Here is a 27,769-nt window from a genome sequence, read left to right as displayed (position 1 = left end):
CAGAAGAGAAGAAGAAGACATGGAGGACAATCCGAGTCTGAAACTGCTGCTCGTCTCTCTGATGATGATGATGATGAAGACGTCAGCTGCTGCACAACAGGTACCTTCACTTACTCATTCATGTATTCACTCACTTATTTGTTTATTTTTCACTCATTCATGTATTCACTCTCTCATTCACTCAGAGATCACTCATATTTACCTAAAGTTTGTTTCCTTCTGTTCGAACCACAGATTCCTCAGTTTTTATTTTTAAGATTTAAAAATAACTCAAATCAATTCTCAGGTTATTTTTATTCAATTCTTTGATCTTCAGTCAAACTTAAAGCAAACAAACTGTTTTTCTGCCAAATGTGACAAAATGTGTTTAAACCAAACAAATATTATTATTATTATTATTATTGTTTCTATAATTATTATCATGTGGATGAAATGAATTAGTTTATTCTAGAAGTAACATTTAATGTCTGTGTGTGTGTGTGTGTGTGTGTGTGTGTGTGTGTGTTTATGTGTGTGTGTTAGTCTGAGTGCTCTTGTACAGCTATCTTTGTGAGGACCAGTTTGAGTGTACAACCTGCAGAGTGCATTATTATTGCATTATGTCATTGAGTGTCCTCACTAAGATAGAAGTACAAACATCTGTGTGTATGATTACAAATTATACTGATGAATACGCCTTTATATAAATATTCTTTTGTATATTTAGTTTAAACTGAAATGTTGTTTTTTAGAACTTCTGCTCGAAATCGACAGTTCTCAGGACTCGGACGTCGTGTCACTCATGCAGCATCAGTCTGTTGATCTCGTGTCCATCAGGATTCAAACGGACGCCACATTCCATGGCTCAGGACTGCAGGTCAGTGTAACACGTGAGAACACGTGACGACACATGAGGACACGTGAGAACATGTGAGAACCCTCTGTGACATCTCCGTGACGTTCTCTCCTCAGGTACCACATCAAAACTGCCAGTTTGAAACTGCCAATCAGCGGCTGCAGCTTCGAATGTTATCGGGAGGTGGAGCTGAAGAGCTGTTGTCCTGGTTACTGGGGGCCGGACTGTGTCGGTGAGGGCAGAGAAAAACTTTATCTGAGTCACATGTCAATCTACATGTTAAGGAGCCACTGTCATTAGCTCCCTGCTAATGCTAACTGCTACTTGACATAAAACACTTCACCAGGCTTTTATTGTGAGGGAAAAAAACATACATATTGTTTATCAGTCCATCTGACTAATTAGCTTAACTAGTTTGTTTTAGGTTTAGTTTCAGTTGACTTCAATTTAGTTTATTCAAGTTTAGCCCAGTTTTGTTAAGTTGAGCTTAGCTTTTTTTTATTAGCTCATTATCTCTCACACTTGATGACATCACAGGAGCAGGATGGAAACGTGTTTTTATGTTGTTATATTTCCTCTGAAGCTTTGTTCACTAGTTACTTCAGTTGTGTTGGATTCTGCTCTAACAAAGTTTCCCCCTGAGACTCCAGAAGTGTTTCATGGATTCAAACACTTCACCCCCCATTAGTGTGTGTTACATGTTCCCTCCTACAGGAAGCAGATCATCCTGCAGGATCACGACTTCCTTCCTCTCTGCAGACTCAGGATCAGCTGGACTGAAATGTGCTGATGGTCACATGGAGTTGGACCAACTACGACCTCTGACCTCTGACCTCTGACCCATACCTGGGAACAGGAACCAGAGATGTAGCAGCAGTGTGGCGGGACACAGGAAGTGGACGGACAGACATTGAAAGTTTTTTTCTGTTGTTTCAGAATGTCCTGATCGAGCCGACAGACCCTGCAGCGACCGAGGAATCTGCTCCGATGGACTGGGAGGAAACGGAACCTGTACCTGTCAGGTGACACACACCTAGATACACACCTGGATACACACATGGATTCACACCTGGATACACATGTAGATACACACCTGCTACACACAGTCTTTCAGGAGGTTCTTTGAGTCGTTAACAAGGTGTGTGTGTGTGTGTGTAGGAGGGGTTTGCTGGTACATCATGTGAGGACTGTTCTCCAGGTAGATTTGGATCCACCTGTAGTTCAGGTAACATGAAATTGTTTCTTATAAAATAATTTATAATTTTATCAAAAACAGACTTTATTAATGTCTCGCTCTCTCTCTCTCTCTCCCTCCCTCTCTCTCTCCCTCTCCCACTCTCTCTCTCTCCCTCTCCCACTCTCTCTCTCTCTCCCTCCCTCCCTCTCTCTCTCTCTCTCTCTCTCTCTCTCTCTCTCTCTCTCTCTCTCTCTCTCCCTCCCTCTCCCACTCTCTCTCTCTCTCCCTCCCTCTCTCTCTCCCTCTCTCTCTCTCTCTCTCTCTCTCTCTCTCTCTCTCTCTCCTCCCTCCCTCCCTCCCTCTCTCTCTGTCTCCATCCCCCCCTCAGAGTGTTCCTGTCTTCATGGTCTCTGTGACTCTGGATTAAAAGGTGATGGACACTGCACCTGTTTCTCAGGATACAAAGGTCCAAACTGTGAAAAGGGTAAGTCTGATCAATAATCAGTCATTACTCATCATCAGTTATCTCATCATTACCTGACCTCTGACCTCTGACCTCACAGAGGTTCCTGAGTGTGCAGCGCTCAGGTGTCGGCAGAACTCTCGTTGTATGGAAGAAGCTCTGACGGGTCAGTTAGTATGTCAGTGTTTACCAGGTCACCAGATGTCAGGAGATCAGTGTTTATGTGAGTTTATACTTTATTCTTTGAGTTTAAACATTATTCTTTCTTTATTTAAACTTTATTGGTTTTTATATTTATTTATGGTCTACGTCCTCAGCGATAAACCCGTGTCTTCAGAGGGTCTGTCACACCAACGCCTCCTGCATCCACACGGGTCCAAACCAGCACCTGTGTGCCTGTAATGAGGGTTACATCGGCGACGGACGAGTCTGCATGGCCATCGATCCGTGTCAGACCAAAAAAGGAGGCTGCTCCACTGAGTCCACGCAATGCATCTATGACGGACCAGGAAAGGTAATGAAAAACTGAGAGGAACTAGGTTCCTCCAGATCAGAACCAGGAGCATGATCAAGATCAAGAACAGGTTTAGACTGAAGATCAGGATCAAGATCCGAGGAGGATTCGCCATCATAATAAAACTGTCTCTCTGCTTCAGTCTCACTGTGAGTGTCTTCCTGGCTTCAACAACCTGTCGAACGGCGGCTGCAGCCTGAAGGACGTCTGTCGACCAGGTTCCTGTCACAAGAAGGCCAACTGTTCGACCGTGGGCCCGGGACAAGTCGAGTCAGTCCCCTGAACTCTCTGTCTCTTCACCCCTGGATGTTTTTAACTGCAGTAACATCACCTGTCCCTCTGTCCCTCAGATGTACCTGTCTCCAGGGTTACATTGGTAACGGTAAAGTGTGTTACGGGAACATCGTGCAGCGTCTGAACGAGCTGAACACGGAACCTGGTGGACAGTGGAGGGGTCAACTGAGCAACGCCATTGAACTGTTCGGTACGATGATTCGTTTTAGAGAAAGAAGCAGATGAGCTGATCGGACAATTAAAGGACCTTGTTGTCATTTCAGGTTTGCTGTCGTGGCCTCTGCAGAACCTGGGTCCATTCACCGTTTTCATCCCGATCAATAAAGGTTTCAAAGGAACATTGGTGAGAATCCATCAAATTTATCAACTGATAAAAGTTTCTGTTGCTCTGACCTCAGTTTCTCATCTTCGTCTAATGAAATTGATTTATTATTGGGTTAACCCTAACCCTAATCAACATCCGATCAATGTCTGATCATCTTCTGATCAACGTACGACTAACGTCCGATCATCGTCAGATTGACGTCTGATTGTCCTGTCACGTTGTCCATCTGTCCATCCACAGGTGAGGATTCTGCTTGCCAACTCATCTAGAGCTGAGTACCTGTGTAAGATGCACCTGGTTGCCGGGGTGATGCCATTTGACACTCTGAAAAAAACAAACGTGTTTTTCACCCTGACGGGAAAATCAGCAGGGGTGGACACGTCGGAGGGGGTGAGAGATCAGTGAGAATAACGTCTTTAACAAACAGATGAATGAACGTATGTTCTTAGTAAGAAGGTTTTATGATGAATCCATCTTTTGACGTGTTTGCTGCATTGACCGGTCGTCCAGTCTTCAGGTCGTCAGCCTTGTCTCCTTCCTCAAATCAAATCATTGTTTTTCTTCCAGGACGCTCAGACCAAAATTCGTATCCATGGCAGCAGAAAGAAAGGTGTGATCATCCAGTCAGATATCGTCGCATCCAACGGGATGATCCATCTCATCAATAAGCTGATGGACAGTGTCACACCGACCGTTGAGAGCAATCCTGAGGTAAAAAAAGTGTTCTCACACCGGATCTGATCCTGTTTTGACGGATCCATTTATTCACAATGTTTTTAATTTCCCTACGGGGATTAATAAAGTACTTCTGATTCTGATTCTGTTTGCTGTCTTCAGGAGAACCTGATGAAGATCATCTCTGACTACGGAAAGTTTGACAAGTTCAAGACTTTGTTGGAGGTAAGCGCTTCTTGCATACAACATGTTTAGATTCTGTAACCACGAGGAGTTGAGAGGACCCTTTTTCCTGTTCAGAACACTCAGATGTTCTGATGATGGTCCTGGTCCTCAGAGGATGTACCACTCAGGTGTAATGACCTTGTCATGAACGGTGGTCATTAGTGTCACCTTTCACCTGTCACTATGAATTAATGACCATGTTGAGTTCACTCCACAGAAAACTCAGCTGGCATCCATCTTGGATCTTCCAGGGCCGATCACTGTCTTCGCTCCGACCAGCTTAGCCTTCGACACCATGAGTGACGGACACTTGACATACTTGAGCAGCACTGAGGTTTGTTTGTGCTTAGTGAGGACACTCTTTGGCATAATGCATTCCCTTACCCTAATCTAAGCCTCAACCTGATTCTAACCCTCAAACACTCCATTAAGATCGGGTGAGAAAGTGAGGACCAGACAAAATGTCCACACTTTGTTGGTTAAAGGCTCAAAATTAGTACACACACACACATACACGCGTCTGTTCTCTGACGTTTTATTCTGAAACTTCAGGGTCACAACAAACTGGTGGAACTTCTCAGGAACCACATCATCCCGTCCACTGCCGTGAGTACGGCACCATGTTTACATTCAGTTACTCTTGTGTATGATAATGATGATGATGAAGAATTATTTTCCTGATTTGAAGCTGGAAGTCTTCAACGCTGTTTCCAGCCCCAGAATTGTAACGAAGGCGAATCAGGTTCTGACGATAAACGTGACAGAAAACGTGAGTTTGGACATTTGTTTAAAATAAGTGGCTTGTGTTTGGTGTTGCATTCTGGGCCGTCTATATTGTGAAGCTTTGTTTTCCAGGGTCAGATCCTGGTTAATGGAGCAGCGGTGTTGGAGTCAGCGGTGGAAGCAAGGAATGGACGTCTGTATGTTCTGGATGGAGTTTTGACTCCACCCTCCATCGAACCTGTGCTGCCTCACAGGTGTGACATCACAGAGACCAAGATTGTTAGGGTGAGACTCCACCGCCACCATCTTCCTTTTTCATCTGCTGGTTAGGTCCTGATCTGCTGTGTTCAGACTGACTGAAGTTGTCTTTAAACCTGATTCAAACCTGATATTAACCTGATTTAATCCTGATTCGAACCTGATTTAAAACAGAAGAAAAACAGTTTTAATGTGTATCATCAACTGGGTTTTTTTCAGGATGAGTGTGTCAGCTGCTTGAAGATCAAAGTGACTCCGTGCTCATCTGGGGTTGACACAGTAAGACGTCTCACTCTGATCATTTATTATCACAGTTTATTAAAGTTTATTAGAGTTAGACTTCTCACTCTGATCACTTTTCAAACTGAGTAGAGTGATAAACTGTGTAATAAACAGGAGCATGAAAAGTATGAGTTACAAAACTGTGTGTCAGTGTGTGATCTCTGCTTGTCAGGGCTTGTCCAGGTTTGGATGTCTGTACATGATTTCTGTCGGCAGTCCGCCCATCAACGTCCCGGCCACTGGCTGCTCCTTGCTCTGCAATACAACTGTAACGGTACAGAAACACATGATTCATGACCTGAGTTAATTTGCACTTCAACCAAGACTGTTCTGATGGAAGTATGTGTGTGTGTGTGTGTGTGTGTGTGTGTGTGTGTGTGTGTGTGTGTGTGTGTGTGTGTGTGTGTGTGTGTGTGTGTGTGTTCAGACTCCAGCATGTTGTAAAGGTTTCTATGGTCCTGACTGTCGCCCCTGTCCAGGTGGATACCAGACTCCTTGCTCAGGACACGGTCAGGTCAGACTCAATCTGCACAAACAAAAAACTCTATTGACCAAAGATTTGAAGTAACTGAATCGTTTTTTACCCACTGAAGTATTTTTTTACAGTTTATGAAGGGTTGAGGTGAAGTATCTTTTACAGTGTATGGAGGGCATCACAGGAAACGGTTCCTGTATCTGTGATCCAAACTTCCAAGGCTCTCGCTGTCACTTCTGCTCCAGAACCAATAAACATGGACCAAGGTGTGACATGAGTAAGTGACATTCAATTCAACTTCATTTATATAGCGCCAATTCATAATTTACATTTAAAGGTCAAGACCTTAAAACAATATTAATGTAGAGAAACAATATTAACGTAGACATGATCACCTTGTGACATCAGGTATATGTGATGTCAGAGGAAGTGACCCTACCTGTGTGTCCGCAGCGTGTCTCTGTGCCCAAGGACAGTGCGACAACCGTCCGGACTCAGGCGGTCGCTGTAAAGTCGACTCGTGTCTGCCGGGGTTCACTGGTCCGTTATGCGATCGACAGACGGCAGCCTGCGGCATCCAGGCTCAGTTCTGCCACGCCCATGCTGACTGCGATTTCAGTCAGGGGACGACCAGGTGAGTTTATCTGTGGGGCTCTGACTCTAAACATCTCTACAGCAGATGTACAGCAGGGGGCAGTAAAGGGTTGGTGCGTGTGCTTTCAGGTGTGTCTGTAAACCTGGTTACCAGGGTGATGGTATCACCTGTGTGGAGTCCGACCCCTGTGCGCCGCCTCTTCGTGGCGGCTGCAGTGTGAACGTAAGTCACTCTTTAATGATTGCTGTGGCTCGTCTGTCCAGATCCGTCATGTTTGACTCTGCACTGCCCCCTGCAGGCTAAATGTATAAAGACAGGACCTGGGACTCACTCCTGCCAGTGTCTGACAGGATGGAGGGAGGATGGAGATGAGTGTCAACCAATCAACAACTGTGACGGCCCTGACACCAGCGGCTGTCACCCTAACGCCACCTGCATCTACGTAGGTCCTGGACAGGTGAGATTTATCTTAACCTGCATTTCTTCACAGCCCCTGCAGGTGTCACTGTATGCTGAGGGGAGTCTCACCTCTGTTTGGAATAACACTTCCCATGATGCTCTGGGTGATGGAGTTGGCTAACAGTTAACTCTACAAGTAGCGTCTGGTCTTTAATCATTGTCTCCTGATGTCTGTCGACATTTAAACAAACCAATGGTGTGTGTTGTCTTTATCTCAGAGTGACTGCAGCTGTAAACATGGATACAAAGGAAACGGACGAGACTGTGAAGCTGTGAATCCGTGTGTCACCATGAGTGGAGGCTGCCATTACCTGGTGAGATGACATGATTGCCCCCTGGTGGCTGGTCTCAGTATAGTCATAAACCCTGCTTCTCCATGTTAGCATGGACCAAACTAAAAACTCAAAGTAGACGTTAAATAAATGTTTGTCAAAGATGTTTCTGTCATTTCAGCTCGTTCTCATGTCTCTGATGTTTGTTCAAGTGTTTCTCATCAGTTTGGTTTGAATCAGTTATTTGATGATATAAAAACAGGCGGAGACGTCATGATTGACAGCTGACACTGACTCAGGATTGGTCGATTGGACCATGAATCACAAGTCTGTGGTTTTCACTCATGATTGTTATTGATCACGAATAGTAATTGATCAATAGATGATGTGATCAGGTGACTTGTTGGACATCAAGTAATTGTCCTTGTCCTTGTGTTCAGGCGAGCTGTCTGCTGCTGTCCTCTCAGTGGACATGTGTCTGTGATGAAGGTTACGTTGGAGATGGTCGAATGTGTTTCGGGAGCGTAGAACAGGTGAGTGTCAGCTATGTTCACATGAATAAACACTGTGCGATGCGTTCACTGACACAGCTGAGTCTGTTCTTCTGATGTTACAGGAGCTGATGGTGCTGCCCGAGACGTCTGAATTCTTCAAATGGACGACTGTGAGTATGAGCAGGTTCTGTTTGTCAGCTGTTCATAGTTTGTTGTGATGTCATCAGTCTTGTCTGTCCTCCGTCAGGACTCCGGTGTGTCTCTGTCGGATCAGAACGTCACTCTCCTGGTTCCGTCTTCTGCTGCTGTCGACAAAATGTCTTCAGACGACAAGAACTTCTGGACGACGAAGGGAAACCTGCCTAGTCTCATCAGGTTAAAACTTAAAAGTGTTTTTTATTTTGGACAGATTAACTTTGTCTCCAGCTGTTTGTTGACATCTGTGTTTCACACCTGACAGAAATCACATGATCCCTGGAAACTATCCATCTTCCAGCCTGAACCCCACTTCCCCTGTGACCTCACTTCTCAAGACTACATTTCCTGTTTCTACAGCCAATGAGGTGAGTCCACGGGGGTCGATCATGTTCTGTCATTTCTGCCCAAAAGACCAGAAATTTGTAATGAACGTCTTCTAACCTGCGCTGATTTTTATTCGTTGAGGACAGTTGTGTCAACAAGTATCTGATATAAATTTGGCTGCCATGTTCTTCGAAGTCAAAGGAAGTCAGATCCAGCGGTTCTCGCCGTTCTGGCAGTTGAGATGGTCGAATCCACGAAGTAAAACCCTGAGAATGTTCAGAAAAAACGAGGCGCTGCTTGTGGGCGTCACCTGATGAACCTTCTTGGTTTGTGGAGCCGGTGGCTCCTCCTCCTGTTTGGTCTTTGGGTTGTAGTCGTAGATTAAACTCTCATCATGACGATACTCGATGAGAGTTTGACTCGTGTAATAGATTCTGATGTGGATCTCACAACATGAGGCAGAATTCTGAATCATCGCTGTCTCTGGGCTTTATGATCGCAGCTCATTCTACGGGTCAGAATCTTTAAATCTCTCCATGAACTTTCTAACCATTTAAGATTTTGTTTTATCAGCTCACAATTGTTGGTGGCGCCACCATCATCACATCTGATATTGCTGCTACCAACGGACTGATCCACATAATCGATAAGGTACAGAGCCGACGCGTTCTCAAGGCTGGCGACGCTTTATCACCTCCGACTGACTGACTCTTCTCTCTGCGTTCATCCTCAGGTTCTGGTTCCCGACAGGAAGCTGAGTGAAGGGCTGTTGGCGACACTCGCTCTGAGACCTGAGTTCTCGCTCTTCAGATCATACCTCATTGTACGAACATACAAACACCTATACCCACGCACACACACAATATAAATGTGTAATGTTCACAGTGTGTGTCTGTTTGTGTTGTTGAGGATTACAACTTGACAGACGAGATCGAACAGGGTGATGAATTCACCGTCTTCGCTCCGACAGACGCTGCCATCAACGATTACCTGAAGAAAATGGCTGCGACTGCTCTGGTACTTGTTGTTTTACGTTTCTAAAGTCATTTATCCAATAAAATAATAAAACGTCCAGTTACTGAGAACAAGAAGTTCTGAATCACATCTCTGTAATTTAATTTTCAATTGACAGGATGTTAATACGACTCGTTACCATGTGGTGGCAGCAGAGCGCCTGTTAAAGCCCGACCTGCAGCCTGGAGGTTACAAGCAGACACTACTGGGGTTCTCCTTCCAGCTCGCCATCATGCTCCGCGAGGGAAAGGTCTCTGATAACATGAGTATTTGATCAGTTACTGATTATCTTTTTTTTTAACCAAACTGATATACTGAACTTATATTGAACAAACTACCACGTCATTCCAAATATCGTAAACCGCAAATTCTCCTCATTATTTTCATCAAGTTTCTCTTCCTGAACTCATCGACACTGCATCACACATGCGTTCTTCTTCCTCTCGACATCCTACCCACCTCACTTCTAAAAGTAATTAGTACTATTGTTCCCAGCCTTCTGCGAATTATGAATTGCTCTCTCTCTTCTGGCCAAGTCCCTGATCATTTTAAGAAATTCAGCATTCAGCCTTTACTGAAAAAGCCATATCTAGACTAATCACTCCCACAGAATTATAGGCCATTTGAAAACCCCCCCTTCCTATCCGACATTCTTGAGAAGGTGGTTCTTACCCAACTTTTAGCTGTGCGTGACAATAATAATATTTTTCAAAAGTTACAGTCTGGATTTTGTAAACGACACAGTACGGAAACTGCTCTTATTAAAATGACAAATGATGTATTGCTGACGCTGGTGATTTCTACGTATTTCTGCTCCTTGACCTCAGCACCGCAGTTGACACCATTGACCAAAACATTCTTATCAAAAGACTAACGCAGTGCGTCGGCATATCTGGAACTGCCCTTAGATGGTTCAAGGCTTATCTCTCAGATAGAGAAATTTCTGTTTCCGTTGGAAATAACACCTCATCCTTGGCTCCACCGATGTGCGAGGTGCAACAAGGTTCCATTCTTGGTCCTATTCTATTTTTCCCAAAGGAAACGTCATCAGAAATTTTGATGGGTCATCATATTGTTCCTATGCCCAAATCTGCTTGTCTTTTAAACCAGACAACATCAGCAGAGTGAGCATGCTAACAGAGTGCCTATCCGCCATTAAGGAATGGATGTCACTTAACCTTCTTCAGTTACATTCAAACAAAATAGAAATAATACATTTTGGTCCCGATCAGCTAGCAGGCAAACTCCTTTTCGTTTCTTGATCCCCTGGCAGCCAATATTCAAAGAACAGCTAAAAATCTAGGTGCCACATTCGATTCCATCTGAATTTCAAAACACATATTAATATCACCACTGCTACTTCCATCTACGAAATGTTTCTAAGATTAAATCAGTTCTATCTCCCCCTGACTTAGAAAAGCTAATACGTGTCTTTGTCTTTTTCCGCCTGGATTACTGCAACGCCCTGTATACATGCCTCAGTCAAATCGTAGTAATTCATTTGCAGCTTGTTCAAAATGCTGCTGCTCGTATTTTAACTAAAACAAACATGTAGGTCTCATATCACACCAATCCTTGCGTCCCTTCACTGGTTCCAATTAAATTCAGGATTGATTTTAAGATTCTTTTTAAAGAAGTTTTAAAGCTCAACATGGGCTGGCCCCCACTTGACTCCCAACAGTCCCAGTCAAGACCTCAGATCAGGGTCAAGGCTACTCAGGGAGACTTTCTCTGTCAGGGCCCTGAGGCTCTGGAACTACCTGACCACATTAGCAGCTAACTAGCTGTCTCAACTAACATCTTTTTTATAGGAAAGCTTCTTTAACATGGGATTTGTAATTCTGGTGCTACTGTACCATTTTAACTCCTGTATTCCTTTTTATCGTCCTTTTTTTGCTTCTATATTTTATGTAGTTTCTCAAATGGGACAGCTTTGACTCTGCTGCCTGTGACAGTAGGTATTTATTTTAAAAAGACAGAGGTGATGATGTCTGATCTACTGAGTGGCCACATGGCTTTCATAGTGCTGCCAGGAAGCAGCAGGTTTTTTTTTTTACCACATATTTTGCGAAGCACTTTGTAACCTTAGTAAGATAAGTGCTATAGAAATAAAGTTTTAATTACATGAATGTCTGATTGCATCCTGACTCACTCTCTCTGTCCTCCAGCTGTTAGTGAACGACGCTCAGATCAACTCGTCCAACATCCTGAGCGGTAATGGTGTGATTCACGGTCTGTCGGCCGTTCTCAAGATCAACAGGAACCGCTGCGATGAAGCTACGTATCAGAAGGTCATGGTACGGAACCCGAGAAACCGAAGAGAATAATAGACACAAACTCAGCTGTTTATTCACAACCTCCTCTTTTCTCTTCACAGGCAACGTGCGTCGACTGTTTGTTCCCAATCGGCAAAATCTGTCCCAACAACTCCGTCCCAGACGTAAGATTTTAAACTGTAGCACGATGAAAACTTCAGATTCTCAAACTGATGAACATTTACTGACAAATGATGCAGACTCGTCTGTCATCACCTCAGACTTTTAATCCGACAAACCAAAACATGAGGAACAACAACGTTGAAAAAAGGTCCATGAGTTTCTATAGAGTAGTGATGTCAAAGTTTTCCACCACAGAGTGTCCTCAGAGTCAGTGTGTCCTAGTGAGTCAGACTAAAGCTCATTATCGAGGCCACATCATGGGACTCAAACTTTCTCATTAAGAGGCTTCTTCACTTCACTACCACACGTCCTGTTTGTAAACAATAGATCCAGATCTCATTCACACACATTTTTTTATTTTGTGCCAAGCTAATGAGTTTATTGAGACATAATTCGGACATAAAATTCTTAATGTACAATAAATTAAAAACAGACTGAAGGAAATTAATTTTAAATATATAAGTGTATGTGGAAGAAGTGTCGGTAGTGAGACTTGACTCTTTAAAGCTCTCACTGATTTTCTTTCATTAAAACTGACCTTTGGTCTCGGCAGAAATCCATGCGGAGTAGGAAGTGTATGTTCAGCCGCATGTTTGAAGGAGAGCAACTGTTGACCATCGGCTGTAGACCCACCTGCCTTCAGAAGAACATCGTATGTCTGCTCTTATACATACATGTAAATCATGTGATGAGGACGAACACGTTCACGGTCTCACAGCTCTCTCCACTGTTCTTAGGTCCGAGCGTGTTGTGGCGGGTTTTTCGGGAAGCACTGTGAGCCTTGTCCAGGGCTGCCGGGTCAGCCCTGCTTCGGTAACGGAGCGTGTATGGACGGGACGAACGGTACCGGAGTCTGTCAGTGTAACCAAGGTTTTAATGGGACGGCGTGTGAGACCTGCCAGAGCGGCAAATATGGCGTCCACTGTGATCAGGGTGAGTACGCCTCACATAGGAAACTGTCAACCAAGAATGATTGGACATTTAACTTTGACTCCGTCTCTTCCCCCCTCCCTCAGACTGCAGATGTAAAAACGGACGCTGTAATGAAGGCGTCATGGGCGACGGGACGTGTGAGTGTGATGTCGGGTGGCGAGGAATCCTCTGCGACGAAAGTAAGATAACAAAAGAAATGAGAGAGCATGACGTATGTTTACATGTATATATGTTTGTATCATAGTACCCGTATGTTTATATGACAAAGCTTGTAACTAATATATATGTATATTTACATATATTGTATATTTATGTGTAATGGACCGTGTTCTTTTTTACAGAAGTCGAGTCGGCGGCTGACGAGTTGTGCGGCTCAGTGAAATGTCACACCAGTGCAAAGTAAGTGAACACATCTCAGTGAGCTTCAGCGCCCCCTGCAGACCCCTGCTCTGAACACAGCTCGGTGTAATGTGTTGTAATGTTGTGTTGCGTTTGTATGGCAGTTGTTTGATCGGACTGTCCGGACCTCTGTGTTTCTGCGCTGCTGGTTTCCAGGGAAATGGGACTTCTTGTCGAGGTATGGTCAGGTGACCTCTCAGGTGCATCAGTTTCAGGTGTGACGGTCGGACTGAGCATCAGTGTCTGTGTTTATAGCTAAAGACCCATGTGTGGAGGACAACGGCCGCTGCAGTCTTTACGCCGTCTGTAAGAGGACACGACCTGGACGCAGAGCCTGTGTCTGTTACAATGGTTACTATGGAGATGGACTTGTGTGTGTCGGTAAGTGTGGCCTCAGGTGGTCGCTCACAGGCTTACGTGCATCTTTAAATGTAAATAAAACTTTTCAAATATATTAAAAACTAAAGTCTCTATTCAATTACAAATCGATGAATTTGATTATTTTATGAATTGTTACTGTTATCAATAATTATTGATTATTACAGTGATTGTTTACAGTTGAACTAGTCAGAGCTGAGAACCTGATGGTGCTCAAGTGTTCCCAATCTCTCTCCCCCTCTCCCACAGAAATAAATCCATGTCTGGAAGGAAATGGAGGTTGTCATGCAAACGCAGACTGCGTCCACGTTGGACCGAACAAAGTAAATACTTTACACACATACGACTATCAACCAGTGATTATTGATTATCGATAGTTGATTATTGATGTCATGCTGTGTGCAGACATCCTGTTCCTGCAGTGAAGGTTACTCAGGTGACGGACAGAACTGTCACATGATCAACTTGTGTCAAAAGGTGAGTGTGATGACGTCATCAATAAACAATTAAGGTTCTTTGAAGGAGACCTTTTATGTTTGGGGGTCATCATTTTAATTTGTGTTCCACGGTTCACTGGCGCCAAAGTTCAGAAAACTTTCATTTTAAGTTATACAGGTGTAATTCATTTAAAACACAGTAAACACAGTTCCACAGCTTTAGCTTTAGTAAACAGGCCAACTGTGAACGTCGGGAGACTTTAGCTTGGTTGTACTCTGTGTAATGTTTTGATTTTCCAACAGCACCTGAAGGGTGAACGCTGCTAGCTCCTCCTCCCAGCTCAGGTTACACTGTGCTGTGTTTGACTAGCTGCTAGGGGTTCATTATGCTGATGAGCACCCTGCTGATGTCAGCCAGGAACGGACATATTAGAAAAATGAAGATGGGGCTTTTCAGTTGACTCCAGAAAATAGTTTACCGTGAGAGAGAAGAGCGCCCTCTGCTGCGGACTTTGGGATTTTGAGCCATGCCCACGTTTACATTCACAAAACAGACATACACCCATACAAACCATTAGAGGACTGGGAAAGACAGAAAAAGCATAATCCGTCTCCTTAAGACAAATCAAAGGTATCACTGCAGTAATACCAATTTACTAAAGCAGTACTGCAGTGAAACACCAGGTGTCAGTAGAGGCAGTGAAATGTGGTAATTTTACTCTGTAGAGGAGTAACATATCTCTGACTGTTTACAGAAAAATGGTGGCTGTCATCAGTTTGCACGCTGTAACATGAGCGGTCCAGGTGTCCGCACCTGCACCTGCAAGTCGAACTTCCTGGGAGACGGACTCACCTGCAAAGGCACCGTGGACAAGGTGAGACATGATGCCACATGACGTTAGAAGCACGCCTGGTTCCACTTGACAGTTGCTAACGTGTGACTCTGTGCAGGAAATCCTGACGAGGAAGCTGCGAGACTTTTACATTGGCCTGATGGTGAGTGACAATTGCAATTGCTAACCCCCTGCAGGTGAAAACTGACTAATGATGTAAACTCTCCTTTCAGATGGTTGAGATTTCTCTGAAAGGTCGCGGCCCGTTCACCGTCTTTCCACCAAGCAGCAACGCCTTCACAGGGAACAGTATTGGCACTGCTAAGGTGACCAAATAATTTCACAACCAGCAATTTCTATTCAAGTAGCTTAATAATAATCAATAATTGATTAATAATTATGAAACTTCATTAATAAAATATACATATTCTTTTAAGCCTATTATACAAAAACACTGAATCTGAAACAATAAGATGACCTGAATCAAAAACACGTTTATTATTCATTTAGATGAAATCAATGATGTTGGGGAAACATAAAGAACAATTCGCCACAGTCCTGCGAAGCCACATTGTCATGTGTCACACGCTGCTGCCCACCGACCTGAGTCGACCCCGAAACCTGACGTCTCTGTCTGGACTTGTCCTGTCCACCAGATCAAGCCAGGTGACCGATCAGGCAGCTGAATGTCCATCAATATTTAAAAAGCTGTCACGTGACCAGCTGATTCATGTTGAGTACAATCTGTTGAATATTTTCAGGGAAACATCTTCATCAACGGTGCTAACGTGACGTACAGCCACGATGTCAGTGTCAATGGGATTTTCCACGAGATCGACAAGATTCTGTTTCCTCCCGACCTCTACAAAGATTTGGAGCCCAACATCTCCGTCAGTTCAATATGTTTCAGATCAATTAATGATAAGTAATTATGTAGAAACAAATGGATCTGCGGAGAATAAACGACTGATTGATTCTTTCTTCTGTCAATAACTCGTTGTAGATGAATCTGACTGATGTGGCCGAACGTCATGGATACACACACTTCTACAAGCTGCTCGAGGTGACACACACACACACACACAAACACACACACAAACACACACAAACACACACACACACACACACACACACACACACACACACACACACACACACACACCTACCTCTCATTGGCCCAGGTCACATGATGTTGATGTTTACCTCTGCTTCAGGACTCAGGTGTGATGGACCTGGTGCATGATGGGATGTACCAGCCGCTCACGCTCTTCCTTCCGTCAGACGCCATCATGGCGTCTCTGCCTCAGCAGCAGAAGGATTTCCTGTTCCACCGCGACAACCGCCCTCAGCTGGTGGAGTACCTGAAGTACCACATCCTGCACAGCCAGAAGGTTCACCAAAAACGTTATTTAAACTGAACCAACACGAAAACGAACGTGAACAGTTATAATAAAAACAATTCTGAGTTTTTATATGAAAATTAAACTGTGTCGTTAGTGTAAAGTGGCATCAGACCTGAATATTTATTCAATGATGTGTTTATCAAAGGAGAAGCAAACCTACACACAAACATAGTTATTGTCGACATTAGAGCGAAATATAAGTTAAAATAAAAATTGGAGCCAAAATCGATTCCTGAGGAACTCCTAACATCAGTTCATCACATGATTAATTAACGTTTTGTCTCTCTCTTCTTCTCTGCTCGCTCAGATTTACGCTGAAGGTTTGATCTATCTGGATTCGGCTCGGACACTGCAGGGTTCGCCGCTCTCCTTTGTCTGCGGAGGGACAGACGACATCGTAAGTACGACAGGAACAGAAATCAATGAGGAGTCGACGAGCGTGGCTCTCACTTAACGACGTCTTGCTTTGAACAGGGAGCAATCTTCGTTAATGACGGGAAGTGTCGCATAGTTCAGAGACACCTTGTCTTTAATGGTGGGATTGCCTACGGGATTGACTGCCTTCTGACTCCGCCCAGCCTCGGAGGACGCTGTGATGACCTGATGACCTTTGATCTCCGGGTAAATCCTCACGTTTGGAGCCCCCTGGTGTTTTAAATTTTATTTAAAAAGCACATTTCATTTGAAGGATCTCAATGTGCTCCATTAAGAGTCCTTTAAAAACTTTATTGTTCACTGTAACAGTAACAAGTCACAAACATTTATGGACAAGAACCAGGAAGTATTTTATTACTTCACTCGTCCCCACCGGTCCTGGCAGAGGCCGTCCACACCGAGCCCGGTTCTGCCGGAGGTTTCTTCCACCTGGGAGTTTTTCCTCCCCGCTGTTGCTCATGCTTGCTCGGTGTGGAAAGTTGGATTTTGTCTTTTTTAAGATCTTGGACTTTTGTGCAGCAACTGTTTGTTGTGATACCGTGCTATATAAATAAATTTGATTGATTGATATTTCATTTGTTAAACACCATAAATTACTGACGTGTTTGTATTTTGAAACTTTGACGAACTGATCAGGTCAGAAAATATCTAAGAGGCTAAAGTTAGCTCAAATACTAAAGTTAGCTCACATGCTAACGACGTGCCAGTCGGACTGTGTGTCTCAGGTCGTTTCTCAGTTTCTGGTTTTATTCACGTCTTGTTTCTTCTTCTGTGGTAGATGAGTTGTGGAGTTTGCACGTCCTCAGCGTCTCGCTGTCCGAAAGGCTCCAAACTCAAGGTCTGATCATCTTCATCATCTTCGTCATATACAACATAAAAAAAGAGTTGTCTCTATACAAACGTCTCGTGTCGTCTTCAGGAGATCCAGAAGTGTGACCTTCCCACCATGTTCGTCACCAAAAACTCCGCCTGTCTCAGCGTCTGCACCGTCAACTTCTGGCAACCAAGGTGTTGTCATGGTTACCACGGACGAGACTGTCTGGGTGAGACGGCATAAAACATTTAATTTTTCTAACTCAATTTGATTTAGTTGTAAATTAAAGTTATTATTTATGTCACAATCTTCAAAATAAAATCTTTATAAAATGTATTAAGATCTTTTTCACTTTATCATTTTCTCACATTTCAATTTTATTTATTGATACAAAATAAATTTGAATACATTTTATTAAGTCCTAATGATTTTTTTTTATTCCACTTACTTTCAGTAAAAATCTTATTTACTTTGATTGTGACATCATCAGTGATTAACCCGTTTCAATCGACGTGTGCAGTGTGTCCAGGTGGCGTCGGCTCCCCCTGTAGTAACCGTGGTAAATGTGATGATGGTCACCTTGGTAACGGCACCTGTACCTGTGACGTAGGCTTCAGGGGCGTGGCCTGTGAGCAGTGCAGTGACGGGTTCTTCGGGCCTACCTGTAAATGTAAGCGGTTTCCTGAGTGACAGATGACCCTAAAGGTGTCGTGACCTCTGACCCCTGTGACCTCTGTTTTCTTTCAGCCTGTAACTGCTCAGAACACGGGTCATGTGACGACGGATGGAAAGGTACGGGGGCGTGTCTGTGTGAGGCGGGGTGGAGCGGCGAGCTATGTGACACTGAGCAGAGTGAGTGTGACGCTTGTTTCGAAACTGCTGAAACAACACGATATAAGTTTTATTTGAAATGTTTTTATTTGAATAACTTTATTAATCACAAACTTCAGAACCATTTTTTTAAAGAAATTCACAGTTTTATGTGTTTGTGTTTTTATTAGATTAATGTTCGTGATGATCCACTTTTTTATTGAAGATTGGTGGATTCTGATGAAACAGGATCCAGGTTCATTAAACTCATTCCATGTTAGTGTGAATCAGCTGACTGACGGTGTCTCATCTTGTCCAGGTCACGTCTCTGTGTGTTCTCCACCGTGTTCTCCTAAAGCCGTCTGTACGGAAAACAACACCTGCGTCTGTCGGCCATTTTATGAAGGAGACGGATTCACCTGCACAGGTAAACAGGAAACAGGAAGTAAGATTGTTGACATGACTGTATATGATGTCACTTCCTGATGATGTCATCACAGTAAATCAGTGTGTGTATCAGGAGCTGATCAGTCGTTCAGCTGCTTTTAATTTGCAAGAACATGATTGTCCTCTAACCACAAAGTTGGCGGTCGATCCCAGTCTTCCCCATCTGCATGCTGAAGAGAATCTGTACTGTAAAGTGCTTTGAGTCGTCATCAACACTAGAAAATATAAATAAAGACCAGAAGACGAAGAAAGACCTGACGCTGTCTGTGTTGTGTATAAAGTGACATCTGGTGTCTCCATGTCCTCAGTGGGGGACACATGTCTTTATATGTTGTGTATAACGTGAAGTCTGGTGTCTCCATGACCTCAGTGGGGGACATGTGTCTTTATATGTTGTATATAATTCAATTCAATTCAATTTTATTTGTATAGCACCAAATCATGATATACATTATCTCAAGGCTCTTTACAGAGAAGGTCAGGACCTTAAAATCAAAATATAGAGAAACCAACAGTTGAACAATGAGCAGCACTTTGAGACTGTGGAGGAGAAACTCCCTCATTAACAGAGAGAAACCTCTAGAAGCAGACTCAGTGTGGAGACATCTGCCTCCACCGGGGGTGAGCAAAGAAAAAGGGGGGAGGAGAGGAGAGAGGGGGGGAAAGAGGGGAGAGAAGAGAGAGGGATAGTGGGGACAGGGAAGTAGGGGAGAGGGGGGGCGAGAAAGACCGGGGACACTTGAGCGCCATCAGGTATCAGATCTGACTAGTTAAAATGTAAACAGTGTAAAGACTTTTAATTATTATTGATAACAGGCACAATTCATATCATAATTAATTACTGAGATACTATAATTAATAATAGTGATAATCGTAAAAGTTGTTGTCCTGAGGTTCCGGGGTCAGAGATATCTGAAATGAGAGAGAGACTATGGGAGTGTAAAGTGAAATAGTCATTGACATGTATTAAAATAAATAAATGAATGAATGTGTGGGGGGGGGCAGAGAGACAGAGAGAAGTGGAAAGGTTCTCAGTGCATGATGGGAGTTCTCCCTCAGTGCATGATGGGAGTTCTCCAGCATTCTAGACCTATAGCAGCATAATTAAGTGATGGTTCAGGACCTGATCCAGAACTATAGACTTTATCAAAGAGGAACGTTTTAATTTAACTTTAAATGTAGAGATGGTGTCTGACTCCAGAACCCAGAGTGGGAGCTGGTTCCACAGGAGAGGAGCCTGGTAGCTGAAGGTTCTACCTCCTGTTCTCCTCTTACAGACTCTAGAACCACAGGAGAACCTGTGTTTTGTGAACGAAGTGATCTATCTGGATAATATGGTGTTATCAGGTCTTTGACATAATGTGACGTCTGGTCTCTCCATGTTCTCAGTGGCGGACATGTGTGGGGTCTGGAATGGCGGTTGTGCTAAAGGCGCTAAGTGTTCTCAGATAGGAGAGTTGGTGACCTGCACGTGTCCTAAAGGTCACTCTGGGGACGGGTTCACCTGTCAGCCCGTTGACCCCTGTGTCTCTGGAGACAATGGCGGCTGCCACGAACACGCCACCTGCACCATGATGGCTCCGGTGAGGAACGAGTCATTTAAACAGGTTTGGATTTGACGTCTCATCTGTCCTAACTTGAAGTGTCTGTGTGGACAGGGTAAGAAGAAGTGCACATGTAAAGACAACTACATCGGCGATGGTGAGACCTGTGAGGTCAAACAGCTGCCAATCAGCCGCTGTCTCCAAGGGAACGGACGCTGTCATCAAGACGCCAAATGTACAGATCTACACTTTGAAGGTACGGATCATAGGCTGAGTTCTCTTCCACATCATTGGATGCTTTGAATTAAGGATGGAGAGGGCATGTCTCAGCTGATCCAGTGAGAACCAATCAGCTGATAGAGTTTAGTCCTTGTATTGAACATGTTGTGTTTAATGTGTTGTTGTGTTTCTGTGCAGATGCGACGCTCGGTGTGTTTCACCTCCGTTCAGACAGGGGGCAGTACAAACTGAACTTTAGTGCAGCGCAGCAAGCCTGCAGTGCAGAGGGAGGTGACCTGGCCACGTATATGCAGCTGTCCTACGCTCAGCAGGTCAGTGAACACCTCATGCACACAGTAGTTCACGTATGTCATCACGTAGTCAAACTGCTGTGTCTCCGCAGGGCGGGCTCAACATGTGTGCTGCTGGCTGGTTGGACCAGGCCCGGGTGGCGTATCCCACCACCTACTCCAACCCCAATTGTGGCTTCGGACATGTCGGCATCGTGGACTATGGAGTCCGCAAGAACCTGAGCGAGTCGTGGGATGTCTTCTGCTACCAGATGAAAGGTGAGCGAGGAAGAGGCGGATTATTCAGATTATTAACAATATTTGTAATAAATATTAAATTTTAAATTAATTTTGATTTAGTTTCATTTGAAAGTTTTTATAAAAATTCATAATTTATAAGAAAGTTTTTACCTAATTTGAGTTGGAGGTTCAATAAAAACATGTAATCAGGACGTATTGATCAGAGAGGCTGTGATTGGTTGCAGAGGTCAGGTGTGAGTGTCAGGTGGGTTACGTTGGAGATGGGTTCAGGTGCACAGGAAACCTGCTGCAGGTGCTCATGTCCACGCCGACCTTCTCCAACTTCCTCACGGTGAGTCCCAGACTACCAGGACACATTAAATCTGATGACATCATCGTGACCTCAGTCTTTCTTCTTCAGCAAATCCTGAACTGCTCTCAGGTGTCGTCGTCAGGGAAACAGTTTGTGGAGCGTCTGAGCAACTTGACGGTTCAGTCCACGCTGTTCGTACCCGACAATGACGGACTCCCTGACAACCAGGTGAGACGAAAACCAAGATCTTGTCCTTCCTCATCAACTCCCTTGACCCTCATCAATCTTCACCTGTCCTCGTGTCCCTGCAGACTCTGTCTCAGTGGGACATTGAGTTCCACCTGTCCGAGGGGAGGGCTCTTCCTCTCAGCGAGCTGAAGAACGGGAGTCGGATCAGAACAAGAGTCGGGAGTCTGAGGGTCCTCGGAGTGTCCGATCTGCTGGACCCCTCAGCTCTGGTCAGTAATTACATCCTGTGTCCATTAGGGGGCCATGCTGCCCGTCCCCAGACATGTGACAGAATTAGAATTAGCCATGAGTTAGATTTTGATGAACATGGCAACGGTTGTGTTGTTTTAAATTATTTCTTTTCCTCAGTCCTCTCGTTACATCAACGATCGCTTTGTCACCAACTCGGACATTGTGGCCTCAAATGGAATCATACATGTTCTTCAAGGTCCGCTGAAAGCCACCCCCCCTCGCCAAGAGGTGAGGTTTGTCATGACAATAGCATCCATCCATCCTGACCCCACATGATTGGTAACTATGACTGTGATGCTTCTGCAGATGCATGTGGGGCACAAGGCAGGAATGGGAGTGGGTGTGACCCTGCTGGTGATTCTGGTGGTGGCGGGCATGTGCGTGGGATACAACTTCTACAAAAACAACAACAAAGGATTCCAGTTCCACTACTTCAAGGTGTGTGTGTGTGTGTGTGTGTGTGTGTGTGTGTGTGTGGAACGCTTGATGACATCATCTGCAGTCTGTCAGTGCTGTAATGGTATCAAGATCCCACCCACACACACTCTCAACCAATCCTTAGTCAGTGTCAGCTGTCAATCATGACGTCTCCGCCTGTTTTTATATCATCAAATAACTAATGAAACCAAAATGATGAGAAACACTTGAACAAACATCAGAGAGAGAAGAACGAGCTGAGATGACAGAAACATCTTTGACAAACATTTAACGTCTAATTCATTTTTTGTTTGGTTCATGTCCCATCTGCTAACATGGAGGAGGGTTTATGACTCATACTGCAGCCAGACACCAGGGGGCAATCCAGGGTGGAGAAAAATGTTTAAATTAGTGAGACATTTAATTAGTGTAGAATATTTTCTGGTTTCATTGATAAATCGTCTTTGTTCCTTAAAAGGAGGATGAAGAGGAGGAAACGGTGCCCCCTGCAGGCAGCAGCATCTGTAACCCTGTTTATGAAGCAGCTCCAGAGTCAAAGACGTCTTACGGCACAGTGAGTAAACGTTTGACCACAGACACACAACCTCATAACTTCAGCACATTCTCTGATAATCAGCTGTTTCCAGTCATTTTTGCTTAAAACATTATCTGTTTAAAATTAGGTTTTTGATTTGACGCTGATGTTTCTAGACTGAACTAAATGAGTCTGAGCGAATCTCAGCCATTTTAACCTCAGAATGTTTTCAGGCCAAACAAGTGGTGGCGGACGGAGGATCGCACGACCTACTGCAGGACGGTTGAGAGAAGCTGCAGCGTCATACTCATGCTCCGAGTTTCCGTCAGCTGATCACATTGAGCGTTCGATGGACGATGAAGTGTTGTCATCAGGTTTCAGGTGCTCCTGATTGATTTAGTAATGTAAACAATCACATGTAACTGAGAAAAGATGTTTCATCAAATAAAAAAACAAAAAACGGGTGACGTGACTTTTAATTCAAAGAACGTTGACTGTAACACAGCAGCTGATTGGTCAGAAGATTGTTCTTGATAAACTGAATGTTTGTTAAAAGAAGAACGTGATTGGACAACAAACAGTTTCCAGCCAAACAGTATTTTCAGGAGTTGTCCGTCACCTTCGTGATCCAAGAATGAAAATCTGACACCGCGGTGAAGACAGACGGTTTGTCTACGTCACAGCGCCGACTGCCCCATGTGACCACACCAAACAGGAAGTAGGAACTGCGCTTCCGACAGTACAAGGGAGCTCCGGAGTCGCCCTGTGGAGGAAAACACCAGGTGTCAGTCCAACGTCACTACACCCCCAACTTCCGCCTCCCCCCACGCTGACAGGCGAACATGTCGCCGGTCGACTAACGTGACGTTTACACTGCGTTCACTGACATCAGCAGTTCATCCAGTTTATAAACTTACCATGCAGGAGGCGGAGCCGGCAGGATCAGCACAGATGTGAGAGTCAGCGACGAGTCCTTCCCCCCAACGCCCCCTGCAGGACGTCCCGTTCACCAGAGTCAATCCAACATGGTGGAGACGATCAGGATCAATGTGACCTATACACACACACGGGATTTTTCTTCCTTAATATTTTATCCATTTGGACTTGTCCTGTCCAAAGGTCACGGAGGTCAGCAGTCACCTGTTGCTTTCGTTGTGCCCCAGCCGGTGGTGAAGCAACTCCAGCTGTCATTGAGCTCCTCGTCCTCGTCAGGGACACAGACTGGAGACACATTTGAATCTGAGACAGAACAGAGGACACTTTCAGGTGTGACATTCAGATGTGGGACAGACGTGGATTTGTGAGACTCAAAATGAGTTTGTGTTCATACTAAATCTGGCAGAGATGCTGAGGCGGAGCAGAGACAGGTCGGATTTTGGTGGGAAGCTTCCGTCATCCGGCAGATTGAAGACCTCATCCACTGAGGCGGTTTGGGACGATAAGAACCGCATGTCATGAATTCCCAGAACCACCACGTCGTCTTTGGCTCTGTGGAGAATAGTAAAGGTTAGTAACAGCAGTGACAGAACCAGATGTCACGAGGCTGCCAATGTTTACCTGACGTTGCAGTGTTTGGCAGTGATGACCCACTGGTGGTGGATCAGCACACCGCTGCAGTAGTGGCGTCCGTTGGACTGAAGGCTGACCTGCCAGGGCCAGAAAAAGGGACAGGACTCCGTCACGTTCTCCACAGACACATCACCGTCTTGTGACATCAAGAGACCGGCGATGCCCGGAGAACGACCACAGCTGGAGCTCTGCAGCCTCCCGCACCTGTCGTCTGTCGCCAGGTCACATGACATCATGACAAACATAAATAACGAAGGCCATCTGAGCACGAGATAAAAACAGCGTCAGGTCAAACGAACCTCCGTCAGCAAGCTCGTCTTCGTACATCATCTTATCTGAAAGAAAAACAACAAACTCATCACACGTTTCAGGTGGAAACTCAGGTGTTGGATCGTCTGTGAACATACTCATGTTGTCATACAGCCACTGGGTGTGTTGTTGCAGTTTGGTGTAGACTCCCGGTCGTCTCGCTCGTCCACAACCAACGCCCCAACTTATCAGACCCGCCAACTTGTACTTACTGCCAGTGAAGCAGGACAGAGGACCGCCAGAGTCGCCCTAACAGCGATGGACGACAAGGTTATAGTTAGATGTTAGAAGTTATAGACGAAGATGAGGGACACAAGGTTACGGACGTCTGAGACAAGGTTACAGGCAACGACAGATCAGAGAAGAGGAGACAATGAAGAAACTAAAATGTTTGACAGATGTGACTCATCACGTCTGACTTGTTTTAAGAGTCCAGGTTCTGATGGTCTTCGCAATCGGACTCTGACAGGTTCTCACCTGACAGGCGTCCACTCCTCCTCTGTCCCTCCCAGCACAGAACATGGAGGACCTGATCCTGCCACTGTAGTACTGGTTACAGACATCGGGGGGCAGCACGGTGACATTCACCTCTTGCAGTCTGTGGACTCGAGGTCCGTCTGGTAGAAGACAAGAGACGTCAGTAGGCGTCAGACTTGACAGACATGGAAGCAGACCTGCTCTCAGGTGTGCGAGGACTCACTCTCTCGGGTGGCGCCCCAGCCGGTGATGGTGCAGCGCTTGAACAGCGGCAGAGGACTTGTCCAGATGTTGATGGGTCTGACAGACGTGGTGATGATCAGAGGTTCCTGCAGCTTCAGCAGAGCCACATCGTTCTCTTTGGTCCGACGGTTGTAACCATGGTGTATGATGATGAGCGCCACAGCGACCAACTGAAAGTTGAGATCACACCCAAGACACAACAGGTTTTGTTAATTCATATAATCACACAAACACACACACACACCTACACACCTGTTGTCCTGGCTCCTGAGGATTGTCCAGGTCATGTTTTCCCACCCTCACGCTCCAGAGTGACGCTCTGTTGTACCTACAGCAGGTGGGATCGATTCTCATTGATCAGCTGATGACGTCACAACTTGTCCAGAACCGTGTGTGTGTGACAATGACCTAACCTCTTAAAGCAGTGAGCAGCAGACAGAATCCACTGCGGAGAGATGATGGCACCCCCACAGGCCGGCATGGACGCAAAACACAGAGACACCTGCCACGGCCACGAATGAGCCCAGGCCTCCTGACCGCCGATGATCCGAGACTCCAGCTCCTGCTCCGGCAGGAAGCAGCGATGGCCCGCTACGTCTGAGAGGATGACCAGGTCACAGCAACAGGTTAGTTCAACTAGTAAGTTCAACTACTTAATTAAAAAAGTCCAATCAATCAATTAAAGAGTGACTTACAATTTAAGTTTGTATTTGGTCGTGACTTAAACTTTTTCTTGATTAATCAACTAACAATCAACATTTTAATACAAACTACTTCTGTTATTAATAATTAAATTATATATTATTTTAACTAATAAAACCAGAGAACAAACTTTATACATTCTATATATTTATACATTCATCAAGAGGAATGAAAATACAATCATTTGAACGTACCGTTGAATTCAAAGAGTCCAGAGAAAGTTCCATTTTCATGAGTTTCAGTGAACGTCTCATTGAGCTGAGTCCAGAGTCCACCTGAAGAAAAAAACTTTTTATCAGATTCAACCAATCAGATTCCTGTTTGACTGAATAAATGATTAATCAGATTAGTCTGACTTTACCTGCAGCCGTCATGTTGTTTGGTGCTCTAACCTCACCTGAAACACAAATGTCACATTAACGTCATGTGGGAGCATGTTGAGACTTCGGTGAAACACACCTGTCCTCATGTCTCTCAGATGTGTCTCACCTGAGAGACGTGAGGACAGACACAGAAGACAGAGCAGAGACAACATCATCACAGCAGCACGAGACAAACCACACAAGCTCACATCACCTGCTCTTCATCAGTCTCACCAGTGTGATGTCACACCTGCCACCACTTCAATTTCAATCAAACTTTATTCAGTCAGTCACCGTGTGCACTTCACTGTAACGTCCTCCAGGTGGCAGCAGAGTTGTCACTCGAATATTGCAGAGGAAACATTAAAAAAGTGAATTTAATAAGATTCATATAAAATAGATTTTAACATTATAATAAACCAACCAAGTTTGTTATTGGTAACCTGCCTGTTTGTAATGGTCTGTTCTCTTATTAAAAATATATGATAATATATATATATATACACATATATATATAAAATGTATATATATATATATATATATAAAATATTATATATATATATATCATGATATAATAAAATATATTTTATTATTTCATGTTATGTTTACTCACATTTTAAACACGTCTGTTTATAATGTTCTGTTCTCTTGATGTTACATCAAATTAAAGGTCCAGTCATGTTTATACCAGATGATCATGTTCATCAGAAGATGAAGGTGATGAAGAAGATGATGAAAGTGATGATGATGAAGATGAAAGTGATGATTAAAAAGATGATATAAATGATGATGATGATGAAGATGAAGAAGATGATTAAGGTGATGATGATGATGAAGATGATGAAACTGGATGATGAAGATGATGATTATGAAGATATGAGTGATGATGACGATGAAGATGAAGAAGATGAAAGTGATGAAGATGATGATGATGATTAAAAAGATGATATAAGTGATGATGACGATGAAGATGAAAGTGATTATGATGATTATGAAGATGAAGAGGATGATTAAGGTGATGATTATGATGAGGAAGATGAAAGTGATGATGATGAAAGTGATGAAGATGTTTACGATGACTGAAAGATGATATAAGTGATGATGATGAAGACGAAGATGAAGAAGAAGACTAAGGTGATG

At 44.2% G+C, this 27,769-nt stretch overlaps 2 protein-coding genes across 8 annotated transcripts; one reads left to right on the top strand and one right to left on the bottom strand.

Moving 5' to 3' along the window:
• Window positions 1-3: 3 nt before the first annotated feature.
• On the top strand, window positions 4-23,431 carry stab2 (stabilin 2). Its single transcript, XM_069519836.1, has 69 exons — window positions 4-100; window positions 732-856; window positions 952-1,067; window positions 1,772-1,857; window positions 1,994-2,060; window positions 2,401-2,496; window positions 2,576-2,698; window positions 2,793-2,989; window positions 3,132-3,259; window positions 3,340-3,473; window positions 3,547-3,626; window positions 3,849-3,998; window positions 4,176-4,319; window positions 4,446-4,508; window positions 4,726-4,842; window positions 5,061-5,114; window positions 5,197-5,277; window positions 5,364-5,516; window positions 5,709-5,768; window positions 5,944-6,045; window positions 6,199-6,285; window positions 6,412-6,523; window positions 6,700-6,880; window positions 6,970-7,063; window positions 7,140-7,298; window positions 7,519-7,614; window positions 8,013-8,105; window positions 8,189-8,236; window positions 8,314-8,441; window positions 8,527-8,629; window positions 9,162-9,239; window positions 9,322-9,411; window positions 9,498-9,605; window positions 9,721-9,852; window positions 11,771-11,899; window positions 11,980-12,042; window positions 12,594-12,692; window positions 12,778-12,973; window positions 13,057-13,152; window positions 13,315-13,372; window positions 13,477-13,550; window positions 13,628-13,753; window positions 14,000-14,073; window positions 14,156-14,227; window positions 14,943-15,062; window positions 15,139-15,183; window positions 15,254-15,346; window positions 15,531-15,686; window positions 15,782-15,910; window positions 16,024-16,083; window positions 16,235-16,411; window positions 16,731-16,820; window positions 16,898-17,044; window positions 17,637-17,696; window positions 17,778-17,901; window positions 18,193-18,342; window positions 18,420-18,524; window positions 18,802-18,909; window positions 20,319-20,512; window positions 20,588-20,729; window positions 20,891-21,024; window positions 21,096-21,261; window positions 21,468-21,574; window positions 21,644-21,763; window positions 21,847-21,993; window positions 22,133-22,243; window positions 22,322-22,453; window positions 22,911-23,006; window positions 23,201-23,431. Exons 1-69 carry the CDS (start codon window positions 20-22, stop codon window positions 23,252-23,254), a joined length of 7,620 nt encoding a protein of 2,539 aa, XP_069375937.1. The 5' UTR covers window positions 4-19; the 3' UTR covers window positions 23,255-23,431.
• Window positions 23,426-26,930, bottom strand: ovch1 (ovochymase 1). Of its 7 annotated transcripts, none has more exons than XM_069519847.1 (14): window positions 26,727-26,846; window positions 26,629-26,664; window positions 26,462-26,542; window positions 25,979-26,162; window positions 25,818-25,893; window positions 25,546-25,735; window positions 25,323-25,462; window positions 24,944-25,094; window positions 24,836-24,871; window positions 24,525-24,747; window positions 24,298-24,455; window positions 24,108-24,206; window positions 23,885-24,021; window positions 23,426-23,730 (listed from the first exon to the last, which is right to left on the bottom strand). In XM_069519847.1, the coding sequence occupies exons 1-14, from the start codon at window positions 26,803-26,805 to the stop codon at window positions 23,569-23,571; spliced, it is 1,752 nt and encodes a 583-aa protein (XP_069375948.1). In that variant the 5' UTR covers window positions 26,806-26,846; the 3' UTR covers window positions 23,426-23,568. The 7 variants fall into 7 exon arrangements, with proteins under 7 accessions (XP_069375948.1, XP_069375952.1, XP_069375949.1 ...); XM_069519851.1 differs by having other exon boundaries at window positions 25,058-25,094; XM_069519848.1 differs by having other exon boundaries at window positions 26,757-26,839.
• Between the last annotated feature and the right edge of the window lie 839 nt (window positions 26,931-27,769).

This window comes from Paralichthys olivaceus, chromosome 23, assembly GCF_024713975.1.
Source record: "Paralichthys olivaceus isolate ysfri-2021 chromosome 23, ASM2471397v2, whole genome shotgun sequence".
Taxonomy (NCBI): domain Eukaryota; kingdom Metazoa; phylum Chordata; class Actinopteri; order Pleuronectiformes; family Paralichthyidae; genus Paralichthys; species Paralichthys olivaceus.
This window is presented reverse-complemented; position numbering and strand designations above follow the sequence as displayed.